The sequence below is a fragment of the Bombus huntii genome, chromosome 8 (genome assembly GCF_024542735.1).
Source record: "Bombus huntii isolate Logan2020A chromosome 8, iyBomHunt1.1, whole genome shotgun sequence".
NCBI lineage: Eukaryota > Metazoa > Arthropoda > Insecta > Hymenoptera > Apidae > Bombus > Bombus huntii.
Window position 1 is genome coordinate 5,148,710 of NC_066245.1, and position 21,735 is coordinate 5,170,444.

Here is a 21,735-nt window from a genome sequence, read left to right on the forward strand (position 1 = left end):
CTCGAAAGTCCTCTCGAGAGAGACGATTATGTTCCGAATCCCTGCGAACGAATCAAGCTGTCACCGGAACGTTCTGACTAGTTCCTCGAAAGAAACTCCTACGCTATTTCGATGATCGTAGATAATCGGATTCGACCGGTCGACAGATGTAATTACGCTGTAAGAACAGAACAGAAAGAGATCGGCGCCAAAACTTTCATTCTTAATGCGTTCCTCCATTCTATTTCGTCTGTGGCCTCTGTACCACTCAAATCACCCATTCCAACACTGTAGATCGGAGATCAGAGAGGAAGATGAGCAAGCAGCAAAAAATTATTTTATCGACGCTACAAGCAGCTGAAGATAACGCGTACGCTTATACGCGCGCTTTTACGAGTGGTCCGTGAAGCTTTTGTTTTTATTGCGCCGTAAAATCTCTATCGAGTTGATTTCATGGCGGCAAGCGGTATGGTAAATGTACTGGACAACTCGTATTTCGTGAAATCAAACATCCTCCTAACAATTCCAGTCTGGTAGTTCCAATACGCCTTTTCTAATAACAGTTAGATAGTTCAGCCTTTCAAACGAAATCGCCGTTCAAAAGCATTAGGACACGTACGTTCTATTTCTAATTCTTCCATCGATAGCAAACGAGACCTCGAAATTGGTTTCTATCTTTTATTGGTTCGTAAACGTCTTCGATGAATCTCTGCTCGTCAAGCTGCTCCACCAAAATCCCGTGGTTTTACCCGATCGAAACCAATCTTCCACACTTTCATCTCATCTTCGTGCTATTCCGCACACCAACGATCTATCATATTCACCTTTGTTTCACGGGACAGCGTTTGATTCACGGCGTGGACGCAATGCATTAGAATCTCCTGCCTCTCGCAAAAAAACTACCGGGAAGCCGCAACTAAATCATACGACGAATACTTGAACATGACCGGTCGACGCGGGAATGGAGCTGCTTTGAATACAGGTCAGCAGAAGCTCCTAACGACTACGATGTCCTAGTCAGTGATCGCTAAGAATAAAGGTCTTCATTTATTTAAAAATACAGCGCATGTGTATTTAACGTATAAAATTCATTCTTGCCTCATTTAACTTTAATTTTGAAATTAAAAGTAATGCTAAAAATGAGGATGATGTAATAAATGCATCTTCTGACGAGTACACCGGAGCAATCAAATATATAGACTCTTACGAATGTATGTATTTCGATCTTCAGATGTTTTATTCGTCAGAACCGCAATTACAATCTTAATAGAATTACGGAAGAAAATTCTTGATAAAAGTTGGCTGAAAAAGGGCGGAGGTTGGAAAATAATGAGGCTACCAGGTAACGGAGGGATGGAGGTACTCGGCGGAATACGCGTGAGCTCGCGATTACCCCTCTCGGCTTCAAGAAGATGACATACTGTGCCAAGGGCCGACACTGACAGCGAACGAGTGTTTGCCGGGGCGCACCCTAATTGTCGAGCCGCCACACCCTCGGCAAACATTGTCCATCAACCCTCCTCCTAACAACCATCTCTCTATCGGCCCCTACCACTCGACCCTTTTCCATCGGGACCAGATATATGTACATATATACGCACATCGCACGTATACGCGGTGTCCTTGGTGCGAAAGGACGTGGATAGCTGTATGATTAGAAATGGAGGGTTGCTTAATTGTTGGAGATGCCGGCATTAACCGAAGGATCTCGTCTCGCGTTACCCCCCACACTATTTCATTTCCGCCTCCATCGTACATGTGTTTGCGGATCGTCCGCAAATATCAGAGTTCTACGTTTAACGTCATTGATAAACTTCCTGCCTGTTGCCTTGGCTCCTTAACAAACAGTCGATGTCGTATTGGTCAGTTGATAAATAAATAAAAAATAAAGAAACCGTTGGTAGGAGCTCGGCTAACGATTGTTTATAAGGACGTCAAAGAGTTGTATTTTCGAGTAATAGGGAAGTCTCTGGAAGGAGACTTCATTAGGATCCAAAAGTGGGAGATTGGAGGATTTGTAAGATGTCTTCAATCGTAGATCGGTTCATTGTAATGTACTTTATGGTTACGATCGATTAGTCCTACAGCATCACTTGGGTCATGTACGATATAGTCGTATTTCTCTGTCGTCATGAAATTTCTTAAGCTTGAGAGAAACGCGAGAGACGCTTCTCCTTTTGATTTTCTGGGTACAAATGTTCCAAAACGCTAAAAAATCAGAGTGAGATTGAGATATGAAAACTCGAGGACCGCAGCAGGGTTAAGTCAATGAGAAGGCGCGAAGAAAAGTGGCTTAGTTAAAAATTCTGTGTTGGGTTCATAGAATAGCGAAAAGACTGATGTGTCGGTGAAATGCTGTCTATGTGCCTAGTCATGCTCGCCAGAGACATAACTTTTTTACTCGGTCAATCTCTAATGAGAAATACAATACTTTGTCAAGCGTAATGAGAAACCTGTGGAAGAAAATATTAGGTTATCCCATAAGTAGCGTCTTGTTTTCTGCAACTATATTCCAACTTTCTGCTAACTTTTTAATTCTCTCCTTGAAAAATTGTTACGATCTCGACCGAAATATTCAGTTATCCCTATGAAATTTCTCATTAGTATCTAATTATTATTAATTAGGTTAAGCGATTCCAATGAAATAAAAAGCTTGTTATGCTAAGTACAGAGAATGGTATAATAATTTTCAATTATACCTTTCATTTTTTATTCCAACTCTTTCATTTATTGAACCTAATATCGTCGATGCTGTTAGATTAAATTAAATTTCACCAGTTCCCACACTCTTGGCATTACCTTAGGAATTCAAAACGCAAGATAAAAAGCTACTCATGTATTTAATTAATATCACGCCGATCAAAGGATTTTGTAGAAGAGTAGAAGTTCTGTCGATTGAATTTACCCACAAACATACCGTTTGCAGTCACACAGTACCTCTTGTTCTGAGCAGTATAATTGAAGAAACGATAATAGGCTCTATCTTACATATGTCTTATACTATCTTATCTTATATATTAGGATTTCATTAAGAAAAGCTCCGAGAATACCCGGTTTGCAAGAAAGTATACAAGCATAGAAGTTAACTCTTCCTTTGAATAGGCCGGTGTAGGAAGAAGGCATTGTTTCCGCTCATGTTTGATCTTTACGTGTTGTATCTGGTATTCTTTCCTCGTCTGCAATCTAATGACAGGCATAAAGAGAACTTGCCTCCTAACGAGAGGTTTTCACGATCGAACAATGAACGGCTATCCGAGTCGTTAATTACTCCCCTTGTTCTTCCTACGATCGTCCCAATTTCAGCTGAATCTTCGATCAGCCTTTCCATACTCATCCACGCTCCTGTATATCCCTCGATCGACGCTACTGTTCCCTTTCGGTCATTTTCAAGCGAATCGTATTTCTCTATGGTTAGAAAATTTCTTAAATTTGAGAAAAATATTAAATTGTTTTATAACGTCAGATTTACACGTGGCCGAACTTTTATTTGTTCATAAAACTATTACCCCATTAGTTTCAGACTTAACTAAGTTAGAACTTTACATTTGCACACATTTTTATGATTAATAACGATTTTGTTAATGCCAATTACAGCTTTTTTTTTTAAATTGTTGTCACGTATAAACTAAACTTTTTAGAAGTAAGAGACGACATTACGTACGCTATGACTTAATATACGAAGCGAATCGGTATTTTTATATCGATACACTGCAAATATATATAGAAAATATACTTTAAAAATAGATAAGAATTCTTGAAATTAAGTTTATACCAGGAAGGATAGGGGACACGAAGAAGTAGAAAATTGGAAGAAAAACTAACCATAATCCTTTCACTGCCTCTTAGGAGAAAAACTTTCAGAATCCAGTTAGCTGTTATCTCTCGAGAGTATCGAGTTTAGGGTTAAAACTTCAAAGTTCCACGAAATTTCCGAAGTGTCCGATCCCCAGGTAACACACTCAACTCTGCTCGTACACCGCTAGTTATTTCATTATATTCGCCTAGTTCTACATCCAGAAGTTCGATGACGTCGTATCGGTTTAAATCACGCCGCTTCTCTCGATCCACGATGCAGATCCATTCGCGCGCACGTCGTTCACGTGGGTGACTATATCCAACGTTGCGGTACATTTATCATCCTAATTTCATCCATCTTTCATCAGAGTTTCGTCCGTCGATCAATAACCCGTTACCCCTTGAGTTTCTTGAGGAATCGATGGTTTTTTGTTATGAAAAGTGGGATTGGGGCATAGTCCAGCAAATTCCACTGAATAATATATTATGAGTAGACGTGTATTAGTACTATATTGGAAAATATGGTACGTCGGTGTATTCAGTACAATATCGCTTGTGGAAGGTGTGTAAGAAAAACAGTGGACGGCGGATTTTTATGCATTTCTGGGAAATTTGAAAGTGCACGTAATATGAAAAAATACGTAAAACATGTAAAGTATACTTTGTTAAATTACGTTCTCAAAAATATGAATTTGCACAAAAATCCACCTACTGATGATAACGTTACCAATTTATGAGAAATAAGATCGGTTTCGTTACTTTTTCCATACATCATGCGTATCGTAAATGTTCATAAAAAAATAAAAAAAAAATTGTAAATATAATTCCGAAAAAAAGGATGTATCGCGGGACTGAACGAAAGGAAAACATTGGCGGGTAGCGACGTGTTTTGATTAATCCTGTCGCGAGGATGAATAGCACGGCGCATGAAATAAAGCTACGAGAAGCTTCATTTTCCGAAACGTGGACGCAGCGACGAGACTATAATAAAAAGTTACGACGGTTTGCAGAGGCACAGTATCCACGGCATGATAGAGGAAGAGAACGTGGTGAGACCGCACCAGGAAATGGCTAGTCTGTCCTATCAAGAGAAGAAGTACCTTCTCGCGGTGGAACGTGGAGATGTTGCTTCTGTCAGAAGGTGAGACTTTGGGAAATCAAAATCGTACGTGAGCTGGCAACGTATATTTACGTGTTAATGGGATTATATTTGGGGAGTGGAAATTTTGGGGGCACGTAGCGAGCGTGGATTATGTAACAAGAATAACGAAGGGGAGAATCCTTAATGTCGCAAGACACACTGGAAAAATTCACTCTCGTACACGTGCCAATTTTTTCTCCTCTGGATATATATATATATATAAATATATGTATATATATATATATATATATATATATATACACATATATATACACATATGTAGAAGAGAATTTTCAAAGCCCCTCGAAATCCTAGTTACGTCATCGAACGTTCGTATCTCGTTGTTAATCATTCGCAAACAAGACACGTCTTATACCAATTATATCCAAGTCTGGATGTAACTGATCTTTTCTCCATGGAAAGTTTCAAAAAGTTAGGGTCAAACTTTGAGAGTATCAATATAAACGAGCAAAAATGTCTTAATAAACACAAGTCGATATATCGTTATTTTCGAAGTTGCAAGACGTACATGTTCATAATATGAACATATGAAACGACAGATACAGATAACTCGAAGAGACACTCGCATAGATGCATATTTTTGTATGGAAAAATTTTCATTCCCAAATATACATGCGAAATATGTATGTTCAGCGGGCTAGAATCGGCAAGAAGCAAGGTATTGTTTCGATCACTTTCAACGCGACTACAATGGTTAATTTGAAAGGCGGGAAGAAACGGCGCGTAAGAGTATCGCAATCGTGGCTTTTGTGCAAATGAACATACACGCGAGCTGGTTGAAATCCGTTGGATCTAGAGTTTAAGCGTTAAACAGGACAAGAGATCTCGCGGGGGAAGGTCAAACGCGCAGCGTATACACATATGTATATCGCGTCAGTGTGCCAACAAAGGATCTAATTATCCTACGAATAATCGTCCCGTGATGCTGAAACTTCTCGGAATTCTTCACGGCGTTGCTCGTTTCGACGCAATTAATACCGATTGCGATGTACGAGAAAGTTTCAGCGGCCGTGGAATTCTCATTTGGCTCGGTCTCGGGAAACAGGACAGCTAAATACGATTGCCAAGTCGATCCGTTCCGGTGAACGTAATGGGAAAATCGCGAGCTTCGTGGTTGAAATAAAAGAAAATAAAAAAGAGAGAGAGAGAAATAGAAATGGTAAAACGAAAGGAAAAAAAAACAAATAGGGAAGTTAGTAGGTAAAAACATGGTGGGTGCTGTTTCAGGATGTTGCAGAGTGCTCACGAAACCGAAATGAACATCAACTGCGTGGATCCATTGGGACGTTCGGCGCTTCTAATGGCGATCGATAATGAAAATCTGGAAATGGTGGAGCTGCTGATCGAGCATAAAGTCGACACGAAGGACGCGTTGCTTCATGCCATCTCCGAGGAATTCGTCGAAGCGGTCGAGGTACTTCTGGAACACGAGGAAAGTCTTCATCGAAACGGGGAGCCACACGTTAGTCGCTTTCATCGTCTAGTATATGTAACTGTATCGATCCAAGAATTTTTTATGCTTTTCTCTTTATCAATCTGTAGAAACTAGTCGCGCGCGTATAAAACGTTTCTTTGAATATTTTTACGGTCGCGTATAAGACGTTCTTTGAACAATTTTTCCTCATCCCTTCCGCTCGAACTTTCCTTTACTCTATCGGAGACACTTTGATTTCGTAGCAACAAGCTTCGCCTCGCAATTAAGCGGTGATTGCATTTTTCCGGCTAGGCAATTTCGTTTCAGTTATCGAAACTCCCCCCTGCTTCGTAATTTTCACCGTTGGTTGATTTCGTTCCGCGCTTAGGCGACCAACTACGGCGACCAGACGACTCAGCGCTACGGTTAAGTAGATTCCATTCGAGAAATAAGTCGACCCACATTTTAATCAGGTAATCCGAAGAGTTTTCCGTCGTTGACCGTCGCTCGCAACAAAGCGTGTCTCGATGAAAGCGTTTCTCGATGAAAGCCAGCTGACCGAATCTCATTTCCGTCAGAGCTTGAAAAAACGCTGCACCCGTATACCGGTCAAATTCACGCCGACTGGACATCGGGGAAAACGGGAAAATAAGAGCGAGAGGGTCGCGGAATTGTTGACGAGAGGAAGCTTAATCAGCTTTTATTCCTCTTTTCCGAGGGAGGAATCGGCTTACGTTACCATCGGAAATAATTATCATGGTCCCCCTTACCTCTAACGATCGCGATGTTTTATTAGTTTGCCAAGTGCGTCGATTATTAAAGAAACAGGGCAAGTACGGGAAAGATGATCTATCGTAGCTATTTCAGAATGGAAGAACGAAATAACAGTTTCATTATCGTTGCGTGTAGCAACATAAGACCCATTTCGTTTATTTGTTTCAATTAATCTATTAATCCTAATTTCTTGAACATAATCTTCTTCTTTATGTCCCTGCTATTAATTTTTAACGAGTTGTTTCATTTCTACAAAAAAGAAAAAAAAGAAATAAAGTATGTTACATATATTTGAAAGGATTCAAATCAACTTTTTCAATCCACGTAACATCTGTCTTGTGCTTACCCTGCAAATTGTTTATTATACATTTGCTCGCGTATTCGTCGTAAGATTAACGTAAATTCGCGACCTAGGAATTTCTTCTACGCTCTATCTAAAGAACAATTACTCCATATTGCAATATATATAATATAAGTTTATACGTTTGTGTTCCAGAGCTGGGAAGCGCTGCCATCGGACACCGCAACCTTCACACCAGACATTACACCCCTAATCTTAGCCGCTCATAGGGATAACTACGAGATCATTAAGATCCTGCTGGACCGCGGATCCACGTTACCTATGCCACACGATGTTCGTTGCGGGTGAGCGGTCTTCAAACAAAGCTTCTTTCATTCTTCTCATAGTTACGAAATTTTCTTCGTAAATAAATCTGACGCGAGAAGCTGTAGACGTGAGAAACTGCAATCCCTTGTTAAGTATACGTTTCACGTTGATTAGTTTCCCGTACTGGTTTAGTACGACATGCGATGTTCGAGCGAAGCCCGCGTATACCAATCAGTTAGGGTATCTACAATGCAACCTTTACGCAGCTCAAACTTAATCCCTAATTCCCAAGCATAGGGTGAAATTTCACTTCCCTCAATAATATCTATCGTAAATACTACGTCTATCCTCTTACACGAAACGTAACATCCGAAAGTTTACAAACAGAGCGGAAAATCCCTAACTAGAGTCATAATAATATTGATTACGATGATGGCATTTATTCGTGAGCAGGTGCGACGAGTGTGTAACATCGAGGAGAGAGGATTCTCTGAGGCATTCCAGGAGCCGAATAAACGCATACAGAGCTCTAGCATCGCCGTCCTTGATCGCTCTTTCCTCAAAGGATCCCATCCTAACTGCGTTCGAGCTCTCTTGGGAACTTCGGCGACTCTCGTTCCTCGAGCACGAGTTTAAGTGCGAATACCAGGTGAGACAATTAAGTAACGGTGTGTATTGCCTCGATAAAGACGATAGGCGATAGAAAGTCGATATAGGAAAGGAAAGGAATTCAACGTTTAATAGAACAATGTTAAAACGATATTATCGATGTGTATTTTTATACTTTAGAGAAAGAGATTAAAATCGATATACTGAAATTTTTCTACTAATAGTAAGGGTGAATTGAATCATGGAACAGCGTAACTTTAACTTGATGTAAGAGTGGAAGTCTAATGGGAGAGTGCCACGATAAGATAACTTGCCTCTCCTTTCAAAGGATTTCGTCTTCGATAAGCAGAAGGCGATGTTATTTTGTCCATAGTCTAGTTACCATACTTTCAATTTTATTTGATGTTCGTTTAAAGTACTCGATTACGCCGGAAAATAGAATCTAACGTTCAATTTAACCATGGAAACGCGACGCTCCCCCCCCCCCCCCCCGCTTGGAGAACGTATCCGTGAAGCCACAAGGGGAAGATTACATAAAACAACCGTTGAACTTCGGAGTTTGCTCGCTTCTCAACCCTTTTGGCCCACTTTCCTCGTCGTTCAATTACTTCTTCTACAAACCCATCTACGAAACGAAATTTACGGTAGCGTATCTGCCTTACGTTCTTCGCGCTGCTAATGATCGAAAATATTTAAAAAACCTGCTTATTTTTAACAAGTTATATATTTCAATTGTACAATTATGGATAAATAGAGCTACGATGATATCATCCTTTAAAATCATCACAGCTTCGTATAATAAAATATTATGACGCTATTAGATCGGTTGGTTGAACTAATTGTTTATTATGCAACTACTTGCGTTACAATTTTTTGATTTCTGAATTCAAAGGTAAATTAAGGCGGGCCTTCCAAACCAAAAGTAAATACCATTTGTGGTTAAATAATTTAATTAATAAAATTTGTGGTTACATGCTATTATGACGCTATTAGATCGGTTGGTTAAACCAATTGGTTATTATGCAACTACTTGCGTTACAATTTTTTGATTTCTGAATTCAAAGGTAAATTAAGGCGGGTCTTCCAAACCTAAAGTAAATACCATTTGTGGTTAAATAATTTAATTAATAAAATTTGTGGTTACATGCTATTATGACGCTATTAGATCGGTTGGTTAAACCAATTGGTTATTATGCAACTACTTGTGTTACAATTTTTTGATTTCTGAATTCAAAGGTAAATTAAGGCGGGTCTTCCAAACCTAAAATAAATACCATTTGTGGTTAAATAATTTAATTAATAAAATTTGTGGTTACATATAAACAGTAAAATACGTACGTTGTCGTAATGTTTTTCAACGAACAATTTAACATTTTATAGTCTGGCGACCGAGAGGTCGACATTTAATAAATATATATTTAATATATACATGTTTTTTAATTCGATTCTAAAATAGTATTGCCGATTCGTTGTTAATTTGTACGCTTCAATAAGAATCTCATACTGATACCATAAATCAACCAGTATCCAGATACTTATGAATGTGAGTAGTATACATACTACATGGTACTATATAGCTAGAAAGAAAGAGTACAAAAATATTTTCCCAGATATTATGAGTAGGATCTTCTAAAGATACAACGAGAATGGTGCACGAAGTTGAGAAAGTTAGGGTTGACATAAGCTTGCGAAAGAATGTGGCGCCACGTATATGTATTCCTCCGACGTAGATTGAAACGTATAGGTTTCTTTATAAGGTCGTATAGGTCGTATATTATTGCCGTCATTTATTTCGTTTGTTCGCGCGGGAAGGATGCTTTTGCCCCGTAGAGATGTTCCAGACTCTCAAATGGAAAATTCGCAGATCACCGGAATTCATGAATGTAGAAAGGAACAAAATAAATCAATATAATGCAAATCGATGCTTCGCAAAGATATCTATACAGGTCTTGTACGAATTGTTTATTCGGGATCCTTCCGGCGAATCTGACATTTAAGCTGGCAAATATCGATGTCGACACGAGTCGGGGCACGCATGAAAGGAAATTAATACGAAGAAACGGCTCGTGCATTTTCCAGTACGACGCGGTCTGCTTATTTCTGTCGGCCATCTTTGTTGACGCAAAGCGTCGTCTTTCTCGCGTTGTAAACGCGATCGTTGTTAATTCTTGTAAACAGCTCGAGCGCACGTGGTCGTTTTCGATTCACGAAAGTCTCGAAATACTCGCGAGTGTCCTTCCTCTAAACTACTCTAGAGAAAACGAAATAACACTAGGCAAAACGTCTCGATGAAAGTTTCATGGTCGAAGCAACGCGACGACGGATATTAATGTCTCGTTAGCTTGATCTCGAAGTACATGGCCACTCGCAGATATTAGCGAACGTTTGAACAGTTTGGTATGGCGCTTTGATGTCATAAATGTTTGCTTTGGCGCGTAACTCCAGGCGGAACAGGGCTGCACCGGATTCCTGCTCGTTCGCTCGTTTCTATCTTTTCCGAAAAACGCGCTGTATTTTCTAGTTAACAGACAATGAAAATTTCGTCGGATAACGAAAGCACAAGGAACGTTATTTTGGAATACTTTCAATCTTTCTTTTATCGATCCCGAAAGATTGCGCTTCGAATTTCGAACAACGATCGAACGAAAATAATTCACCGTCGTTGGCGGATTGATTAAGCCTATAAGGAGATTGGCAATCGATTAACGAGGATGAATTATAGACGACCAACCCTCGTCCAACTTTCCTTTCTCGTGGCGCGATAAAAACTCCTCGCTTCTCTTTTCGGCCCTTTTTTGTCGTATCGAGCGACGGTCTATCGTTTGCCGGCCATCTTGGATCTCCTTTTGTGAAACTATTATTTCACGAGAATATTCTGTGGAACATTGTACGGAATGTCTCTGAAATCACAATTCTTTTATTCTTACTTTGTGTGATATAGCTGAGCCGCTCGTTTCTTTCAATGTTCAACATATTTTCTTCTTTTTTGATTGCCCAGCCGATTAAACACACCCGTCACTTTGTACCTATCAATTTAAATGCAATAACGTCCGAACAAATTGCTGCAGATGATCGTTTAAATCTTCCAAGCGATCGACGAGCACTAAAGGGAAATAAATTACCGACCGATTTCTCCCTATCCTTCGTTCGCGGGGATAAAGTTTCCACGAGATTACTCCGCGTTTTTTCGAAGGTCTCGAATCGCGCCGAATGGCCGATTGTCCTCCGACAACTCGATTGACAAACGACCTGTCTTCGATCTGAATCTTTTTATCGCTCTTATTCATGCTTCTCTTCGGAATTTCCCTCGAAACGAACGATACGGGCCTCCAAGTGTCCTTAAAATTCGATACAGCTTCTTTTAAGAGCCGTTTTCAAGAGCCATCGTTTTCGAGAAAAACGGCGCCACCCGTATACGTTTGAGAAAAAAGTTTCGCTAACGACGTCGCAGCTTACTTGCAGAAGCACCGTCGACGAAACTTCCGTCAACGAAAGTAGCAACGCTTCTGCAGAGAAACACCGGCGAATAATTCCGTCCTTCCGCGTTGTTGACAGAACTTGTTTCGCGCCTCGCGTGCTCGCTTCTCGAAACGGCAATGTTGCGATTCTAGGAGCTTAGAAGACAATGCCAAGACTTTGCTACTGCTTTACTGGATCACACTAGAAGTTCCTACGAGCTGGAGGTGCTCCTAAATCACGATCCCACCGGGCCAGCGTTCGAGCACGGCGAAAGGATGCATCTGAACCGGCTGAAACTCGCTATTAAACTTCGGCAGAAGAAGGTAACCGTTCGAACTTTTATATTTCTCAAACGAATCGTAAAAGAAAAATTGTACGCTATAAAAGAAACAGATTGCTTGAATAAGATCTAATGCGAGTAATGCATACGATCGAATTGTTTTTAATGTTACCGCGATCCTCGAATTTTAATGTCTCAATTAGACTGTCGTCTCGATCAGCGAAAAATCTTTCGATGTTTTAAGAAAATCTTTATACGTTCACCGATGGAAAAGAAGATATTGTACAATCCATAATTATTCGTTATTATTTTTTATTATTAACCAAGAAAAAATTTCCAAAATATCAATATCTCTCAACGCCAGTAAGGTACAGAAGATTAAGAAGATTGCACAAGAGCAAAGTGTAGATATAACGTCGTTAGATCCTAGATGGATCATTCGCGATGAGTCCTAATTCCTAAATTAGACCTTAATATGTACAATTTGCTAGTTACATGACCGGAAACTGTCGACCGATATTAGATTATCTTGGAATTTCCAGTTCGTGGCGCATCCCAACGTGCAGCAGTTACTCGCATCGATTTGGTACGAAGGTCTTCCAGGCTTCCGAAGGAAAAACATGGTCCTCCAGGCGCTGGAGATCGTCAGGATCGGCGTCCTCTTTCCTTTCTTCAGCGTTGCATACATCATCGCGCCCCACAGCGTGGTCGGCCAGACCATGAGGAAACCGTTCATCAAGTTCATCTGTCACTCGGCCTCGTATTTCACTTTTCTTTGTAAGTATCTTTCTGCTTTCTACTAAGTTTTGCCTCGTCGGAACGCGAGGACATGGCTTGCAAACGTGCGAACCTGTTCTGCGAACGTGCGAACGTGACGAACGTGGCCAACGACTTTTGATTCTTGCGCCGAATCCTCATTCAAATGCCGCACTGTGCGTCGCGTCGATCGACTACATCTTGCTTCATCACTGCTGCAAGCTGTTTCCAGCACGTTCTAAAATTAACCTCGATCAAAGTTGGTTCATGACTTTCTCTTTTTTCCAAACAGCTGGCTTGCTCGTTTCCTTCAGGCGTACGGGAATGCGTTCAACCTCGTTCCTCTCGGCAACGTATTTTACCTTTCCTCACGTCAGCGAATCAAACGCAGAGACCCGCTTCTAAACAGTTTACAAATACCTCTCATGGCAACCGCGATTCGCGAATACCTCTCACTACCAATAATAGCAGAGTGCGGTAATGCTCTAAATTTGAGACATTAACCATCATTACGGGGAAACGATAAACATTTGAAAACGGGAACACCCTTAATCGAATTAAAGCTACCGAATTCCATCGCAAAATTATAGTATACAGCACTGAATCGGCAACGCTCGGGACCTCCGACATTCTTTATTTCCTTAATATGATAATTAAACGGCACGAGTGTATTCCATAATGGTAAATTTTATTAAATGCGAGAGCGTATCTGTACTGTTACTTTGCCTCGCATTTTTCTCCCCCATTATTCTAACCTTCGAGTAAATACTCGGAATTTTTATCAAGATGTTTCGTGACGAAAATGGTCACAGGTTTGAATACAACAGCAGTTAGAAACTCGGCCGAGGAGATTCAGTTAGAGAACGGTCTAGAGAGCGGCATTCAGACAGCTGAAGCAAAGGCAGCAAGTTCCAGGCCAGGTTCCAGGCATTCGCGAAAAGCATAATTGACCTCGAAGTTAAACTAACGATATTTTGAGTCACGGGGAGCACGGCGAGATAATGTACTCCTCGAGGACGCGACCAGGGCGTAAGGAATTTCGAGAGATTATTCAGGGATAAGCCAAGTTAATCTCGTCGGTCGTAGTACGTGGTTAGTCCCGCACACATACGAGGATAATATTTGACCCGATGTGATCGTGGAGGCGAGCCTGTATGTAAATTGCCGAATCCAATAGCTGTTTCTATCGTTTTTCGATCGGTAAATGATCTTCGAAGAAGACCAATCTACAATGATGCACATCTGTTCAGAGTGATTTGGAGTTTCGAACACTATCGTACGAAGTTGTCAAGTGCTTTAAGGCGACTTACAACTTCGATACACCGCATCGTCCCTATTATCGAGTTTCCCTGAAACAATGTTACGCAAAGATGTAACTTGAACCCATTATAGTTGTAAGCCTCACAATTGCAGCAATGTCTCGTAGAATTCTAATAGACCAGTTTAGAATTACGTTACGCTGTTAACACATTTCGCTGCAATTACGTAAAAACGTGTCTTTCCTGTATTTCCATTTTTCAATTTAACTGTCGATTACATACGTTGACTGTCGTAACGTGATGTACCGAACGTTTCGTTAAACCAGCTTTATTTTTGTAGCACTACGACCATCTACGAGCCAGCACTCAGACGGTACGTGAGTAATTTAACGGATTTTCGATGCCATGCATTTTTAGCTTCTCCGCGACACTATCCCATAGTTCAGTAGCCGAGATCCTGTCATAAACTTCGCAGTTTCCAAATGGTCATGCGACGACCAACCTAATGGTTTCCGCCACATAACTCGTACCCTCTCGAATATTCCACAGAGGTGTACGTTCATACTAACTCCACGAACATCCCCACGTAACACTTGGTCAATGTTCCCTTTGCAAGAGTACAACGTACGATGGAAGACGGATACGAGGTATAAAGAATACTGAAACAGCGCGCATCTTCGGTAAAATTTCAGTCATATCTCGGAAAATCCCAATCGTATCTCAGAAAAGACAAGTTAAATCGCTATCTCTCTGTAAATCGCTTCGCACGTCGCGAAACCTTTTACGTATCATGATAGCATCACTATCTCATATATACCTATATATATAAGCATGATGCATACATGAATTGTACGTAAATACGTTCGAAAATCACAGTCAATCGATCAATCGATCTATCTTCTGTAATCACGTATCACACGCGCGATCATGATTGGTTATGCCATTTGACCGAATATGCACCTTTTATATGCTCGATTATGCGAGATAATTATACACGTGAGTTGAGAAACGGTAGGTATAAGTTGGAAAACCACACTTTGAGATATTTAAAGAAATAGCTATAATTTTCATGGTATGGTATCACCGATTCCCAATTTAGATACGGATATGTTCATCCAGATAAACGTTCGCATATGTTGAATTACGGTATTACATATATTTTTCATAGAATAAAATAAAACTCGAATTTGTACTGTTTTTTTAACTTAACCCATTTTTGTTGAAAGAAAGTGTAAGAAATAAGATAATTCTTCGAAAACAAATTTCTTCATTGATCCTTGTCTTGTGATACACTTCACTAACTTATTATACAAAAGATTAAACATTTCCGACTTGTACCGTTTAATGAGTTTTTACAAAAATTGGTATAACCAAAAAGATACTCGTCGTATCAATAAAAAGAAAAGGACGTGATTTTGTGTAACGAAAAATAAAACGACAACGTTAAATAGCCATATTCTTATATGACCGAAATGAAATAAAAAGTGATTACAAATGATATGGATTCACGTTTGTTTGCAGTCATGTTGATTCTGGCTAGTCAAAGGATAGAAAGCGTGATCGGGAACTGGATGGGTCACGATGTCATAGAGCACGAACCAGCACCGACGAAAAGAGGCGCTGCTCCAACGATAGTCGAATGGTAAGACAATATTCTTAATCAATGTTTCTCTTCGTTCACGTGGAACCGGACAAAACGATGCTAAATAAAAACGCGGCAGATATCAATTGTTATTTTTCCTAAGAATATTTCTTCTGTGCGCTGGAAACTCAATCCACTCGACGATACCTTGCATCATCCTTCCACTACAGCTCTAGCTTCTACTAAATTCTAGTGGCGCAACCCAAATAAAACTGACTTCCCAAAAATAAACACTCTTGGTAGCCACCCGTCCCTCGTGGCACCTCTTGAAACGACTTCTTCTCCCAAACTGACAGTATATTATTCCCTGTAAAGGAAATAATATACGTGAAGTTGGGCGACGCATTTCTCGAAACGCTTTTAAGTCAGGCCAGCGATACTCCCAGGAGAAAGCCGATTTCGAGAAAATGGGGAAAATATCGGCAAACGTGTACGACGTATCGTAGGTTCATCCTGGCCTGGGTATCCGGACTGATTTGGTCCGAAGTGAAGCAGCTGTGGGACGTCGGCCTCGAGGAGTACGTGAACGACATGTGGAACGTGATCGACTTCGTTACCAACTCCTTATACGTAGCTACGGCCGCGCTCAGGGTGGTCGCTTACTACAGGGTGCAAAAAGAAACCCAGAAGTCCGGATCCATGATCGAGCTGCAACGCGAACAATGGGATACGTGGGATCCAATGCTCATATCCGAGGGCCTTTTCTCCGCCGCCAATATATTCAGGTCTTCATTGAATTTATTTTCTTCGTCCTATTCTTTCTTACTAAAAACATTTATTTGAATTATTGTTCAAATTTGCACGTAGTTCGCAGAGCCAGATATTTAACGAATAATTGTTTGATGATGAATTGTTTGAAAAATTCGTAGCGAAATTTGGACACAATTTGAAGATTGTACGTTATAGAATATATCATTTCTTTTGATAAACTTTTAATACTAAGTTTCTTGTAGTGTCTGTATACGTAATTCTCACGGCAAAGAATTTATTGACACAGCCCTTGTGTAGGCTTCTGCAATATTTCTTTTCACAGAATAAATGTCCTGTAAAGATATGGATGATATGTAGAAGACGAGAAAAATTCTTGGCGAACGTTTAACTAAGCCATTCGATGCACAACAGGAAGCAGTATTTTGCAGAAGCACATAACGAATAATTTTCTCCAAACCTTATCAAACGTACGATATATAGAATAAAATAAGTTACATCGATTGCCAAAAACGCTACGAATTCTTCGAGCAACCCAATATCTACTAGCCAACACTGACTCAAAGTACTTGAGCACAAATCATAGAAAATTTTTATAAATACATCAATTTTGTTATACGAAACTTTCTAAAATATATCACGAACACTGGTAACCAGGCACAACTGTCATAATTATATTGATGAAATTTCCTGAGCCATTGTTCATGTTCAATAGGAACTAAATATGTAAGTCCCCCAAATTGCAAGTATTTTCGTTAATACCACAACTTTAGAATGTTTTATTTCAAACAATTACATTATTTGAAATGTTACTTGGCGCCAGCAACTTTCTAACGCATAAAATTTCACAGTTACGCGTGAAAAAGGTAATTGAGAAGTACTGTAGTACGCTTTGGATAGTTCTTTGCACGATATCTCGTGAAATCCCGAGAAATGTAATTAGGCAGCACTCTTTCAGCATAAATTTCAATTTCACGCTCTTCAGCCGCACATACGATCAAACGCAACGCGACTGGTCTATCGATCTACTTGCAGCTCTCTGAAACTCGTCTACATTTTCTCCGTAAATCCTCACCTCGGTCCACTGCAAGTCTCCCTGTCTAGGATGGTAATGGACATCATGAAGTTCTTCTTCCTCTATGTGCTGGTGCTATTCGCCTTCTCCTGCGGTAAATCTCCATGTCAATTCCACGGGTCGGTCCGTATAAAAACCATGACTGAAATAACTCTCACGAAACGACGTTATTCGTTAACTTAGGTCTAAACCAGCTGCTATGGTACTACGCGGATATGGAGAAGAAACGGTGCCCGACCGCGATGGCTTATTCTGGTAACACCAACGTCACGACCGATTCGAACGCTTGCATCGTTTGGCGTAGATTTGCAAAGTGCGTGCTACTTTTTGATATAGTAACTTCTAAATGAAGATTATAAACCTTGCTAAGTATAAATGTATTAAGGAAATATGTTGAGTATAATCTAATTGATCTTCCGATTTTCATGTTATTTAACGTTTGTTGGCTTCTAGCTTTATATAACATAATCGAGAGGGGGAACAATCTGTCCGATTCAAAAATATAAAGTCTTCAGTAATAAACGCAATTTTGTAAAAGAAAAAGACACTAACCGCAATATCTTCTAAATAGCAATGAGCAACACTTTCGAAATCGATATTTTTGATGTAAATATTTTTCAAGAGGACCGCGTAGGCAAATTTAATGAAAAATCAATCTCGGTGATATAAGATCGATTGGCAAGATAATGTATTGTACAGAAAATAAAGAATGCGACTTATCGTGTCTTTCTCTACAATCTACGAATTTCTTAACTAGATGATAAAGTAAAAAACGTGGAAAATTATAAATTAAATGTGATTTAAGAAAAATTAAATTAATCAAAGCTGAAAAATCATTGGGACATGATCGGTATTCTTTCGTCAGTTTGTTCGAAACCGCTCAAACGCTATTCTGGGCCGTGTTCGGACTAGTCGACCTCGAGAGCTTCGAACTGGATGGCATTAAAGCGTTCACCAGGTTCTGGGGCATGCTGATGTTCGGCACGTACTCGGTGATCAACATCGTCGTACTATTGAATCTATTAATCGCCATGATGAACCATTCCTATCAGTTGATCTCTGTGAGTTAATCTTTATCTGTTTGATCGTCGTCGCGACATAAATAGAGGACATTTCCTTTGTCATTGGAATCAGGAACGTGCCGATATCGAATGGAAGTTCGCCAGGAGCAAACTCTGGATCAGCTATTTCGAGGAGGGTGGCACGGCTCCACCACCGTTTAACATCATCCCGACTCCGAAGAGCGTTTGGTACATGGGCCAGTGGTTGTATCGCAAGCTGTGTGGCCATAGCAGAGCTGCCAAGAAGGAGCACATGAGAACGATCAGAGTGAGATTAATTCGAATTAACTCTAAATCAAAGCGTTGCTAATTTCATCATCGGATTTTCGATGGAACGTAGGACGACCACGAACATAATTTGGTAATCTTGTTTGTCTAATAGAGAAAAGTTAAGCAAGCATCGGAAAGAGACTTTAGGTATCAAAGTATTATGAGGAATTTGGTGAGAAGGTATGTGACGGTGGAGCAAAGGAAAGCGGAGAGCGAGGGTGTAACAGAAGACGACGTGAACGAGATTAAACAAGATATCAGCGCTCTGAGATGCGAATTGATCGAGATTTTAAAGAATTCCGGCATGAACACGTCCACAGCCAGTGGCGCTGGAACTGGTGAGCTCAGTTGCACGATTGAAGCGATATGATAACTTTATAGACACTAATTGTGTATTTCGGTTTCGTGTGATAGTTTTGTAGAATTTGTAATATTTCATGATATCCTACGATATTCTGTAATATCCTACAGAGTGTTACAATATATATCTATGATGAAGGATACTTATAAAGTCGATTTTAGACGCTAAACTAATAGTTAAACTGTTGTTTGAGGTTTATTCTTTATGTTATAAACAATTTCGTTTTACGCCAGAAATAGGACTGGCATCGATGAATCAGCTGACGCATCTTTCTTTCTGTCTCAGTTACACCATCAAGCGAAACACGAGTTTCTCACTTTGAAGCAAACGAACGAAATTAAATATAACATGCGTAATTCTACTTTGATTTATTGCATCCTAGAGTTATGAAGTGTAAGAGTGATAAAGGAATACTGTTTGTATCATACGTATCTTTACACATATTTTTAGCGCAAAATAAAATTATTTATATCTTAAAAGATATGCCTCAAATAACAATTTTGTACACGAATCTTTCTCACCGTTTTACTGTCTAGAATCGACCCTCGAATAAATATTCTCCACATATTTTGTGACACTCTGTATAGTATCCTATGTTTTCATAGAATTTTCCGTTTCTACCTTATGTTCCCTATGCACGATCCCTTGGAGTTATGTTCGTAAAGCGTATCAAGTTGGTGGAAGCCTTATATCGTGACATGACTACGACATTAAGAAGGGGTTTGCTAGCTTCATCCTTCGTAAATGAAAGTTTCGAAGTTCGTTACTGGAACGCTATTAATCATTCGGTGAACCCCGGCGGTATAATTAATGCAATCAAGGATCGTCTGGCGCGAATATTGTTTCGCAGTTGGTTAGTCCGATTTAATGTGTAGCGCGAATATTTGCCAAAATCCAAGTTACGAACAGACACTTATCGCGTTAATGTTGTTGACGAACGAACGTAATTAATCGGTAACACAGACACGCACAGGCATTTGCCAAGACCCTTTCAGTTTGTTGGTAGCCGCTTCAGAGTAGTAGTCTTTGGTTTTTCTCTCTGCCCCATAGACGGTAGCCTTAAAGAGCTGTCCATAGGTGCGGGGGGTAAGAAGAATCGTCAGAAGGAGCGACGTCTAATGAAGGGATTCAATATCGCCCCTCAACCCAGTGGAAGTGGCAGTCTACCGCCGGTTGACGAATTTACAGCGTCGCTGCAACAAGTGCAACAGGAAAACTCCCACGAGATATTTGGTTCGACCTTGAGCGGGATATTTGGACCAGGCGCCACACCAAAGAAGAGTCCACATCACACCAGTACTAACAGCGTTCCGGGACTCGGTACGAGCAGACAGAGTCGCAGAATTAGGGGAAGTTCGAAGAAGAAGAGGTGGGAAAACCTTATCGAGGCAGCTAAAGTTCGAGGAAGAGTCTCGAGGCTAATTGGTAAGTTACGCGATAAACTGTATATTTTTAACCGTAAAAATAATTATGACAAAATTTCACTTGGTACACTTGATTGTACACGGTTAAATTTTTTAATTAAACTGTCATTGTACCAATGTCTATATATTTACGAGAAATTTAGTACTTCTTGTTGTATTTAGGGAGTAGAACGAATCTCGATTCAGAGTATGTTTCCATAGTTCGCGACTCTTTTTGATTCCTCAGGTAGATCTCGTTCAGAGGATTCCGTGTACTCGCCTGCTTCCGAAGATGGCGGTTCAAGATCGGAAGGATCGACGGACTCAAAATCATCATTGGAGACCCCTGGACCCGAAGTCCAGGCCACGCACCATTCTCATCACGCGCATCATTCGCATCATCACGAGGGACATCACATGTTCGCTCATGGCCTAGGCGCGCTGGTAGCACTCCGAAAGAAACGAAAGAACTTCTCAGACTCCAGGGCGAGTTCGGGAATGAGAAGCAGCAGCGGTACGAATCCGATGTACCCGATCACCTCGGTTCTCGTTTCGAAAGTATCGAAGAAACAACAACTACAGAGAGCCAGCAGCGTACCTGCTAGAGGACCGGAATTGGGCCAACAGCCGATTCCACCGAGGAGACACGAAGGCACGCAAAGTCAGCAGCCTAGTATCGACACACCTGAGGGTGTCAACGCTAACGAGCAACCTGGTGAGTCCCTATCGTAGTTTTAACATCGTTTAACCCTCGTCTGGTGGTGGCTGGATCGCTGTAGTCTTTTTTCAGAAATCTGTCACTTTGAAAAGTATCGAAAATTGGCATTGAATGTCTTTTCACTTTTATTCAACGCTGCAACATTATCGTATATTATTTTATGAAAAAGTAAATCTACGGAATATTTTTAAAAGATCCTAATCGAGGAAAGAAAATTTTTACCTCTACATTTAAATTTACATGCAATTCTTTATCTTAAACGGTAGCAAACATGAAATATCTATATATTACGATCGACTGAGGACCAGTACAATCGACGAAGGTTAAGTAACCTTGAGTAACTCTTTTTACTTTGATACTTTGACTTCCAATAATCTTCAAATGGAACAAAGTCGAAACAATT

The 21,735-nt window shown here is 40.2% G+C and overlaps 1 protein-coding gene across 9 annotated transcripts in view; it reads left to right on the forward strand.

Annotated features, from left to right (window-relative positions):
- The window catches only part of LOC126868569 (transient receptor potential-gamma protein), a 99,107-nt gene that overhangs the window by 74,482 nt on the left and 2,890 nt on the right, over positions 1-21,735 (forward strand). For 6 of the 9 annotated variants that reach the window (XM_050624167.1, XM_050624169.1, XM_050624166.1 and 3 more), the window contains 15 exons: positions 4,785-4,915; positions 6,164-6,425; positions 7,621-7,769; positions 8,185-8,380; positions 11,952-12,122; positions 12,622-12,856; positions 15,616-15,736; positions 16,183-16,461; positions 17,480-17,613; positions 17,703-17,832; positions 18,385-18,580; positions 18,654-18,848; positions 18,963-19,188; positions 20,262-20,636; positions 20,862-21,329. In XM_050624167.1, the coding sequence (XP_050480124.1) occupies positions 4,785-4,915; positions 6,164-6,425; positions 7,621-7,769; positions 8,185-8,380; positions 11,952-12,122; positions 12,622-12,856; positions 15,616-15,736; positions 16,183-16,461; positions 17,480-17,613; positions 17,703-17,832; positions 18,385-18,580; positions 18,654-18,848; positions 18,963-19,188; positions 20,262-20,636; positions 20,862-21,329 (3,268 nt within the window). The remainder of the gene's footprint in view (positions 1-4,784; positions 4,916-6,163; positions 6,426-7,620; positions 7,770-8,184; positions 8,381-11,951; positions 12,123-12,621; positions 12,857-15,615; positions 15,737-16,182; positions 16,462-17,479; positions 17,614-17,702; positions 17,833-18,384; positions 18,581-18,653; positions 18,849-18,962; positions 19,189-20,261; positions 20,637-20,861; positions 21,330-21,735) is intronic. The other 3 variants (XM_050624163.1, XM_050624162.1, XM_050624164.1) reach the window with 3 other exon arrangements.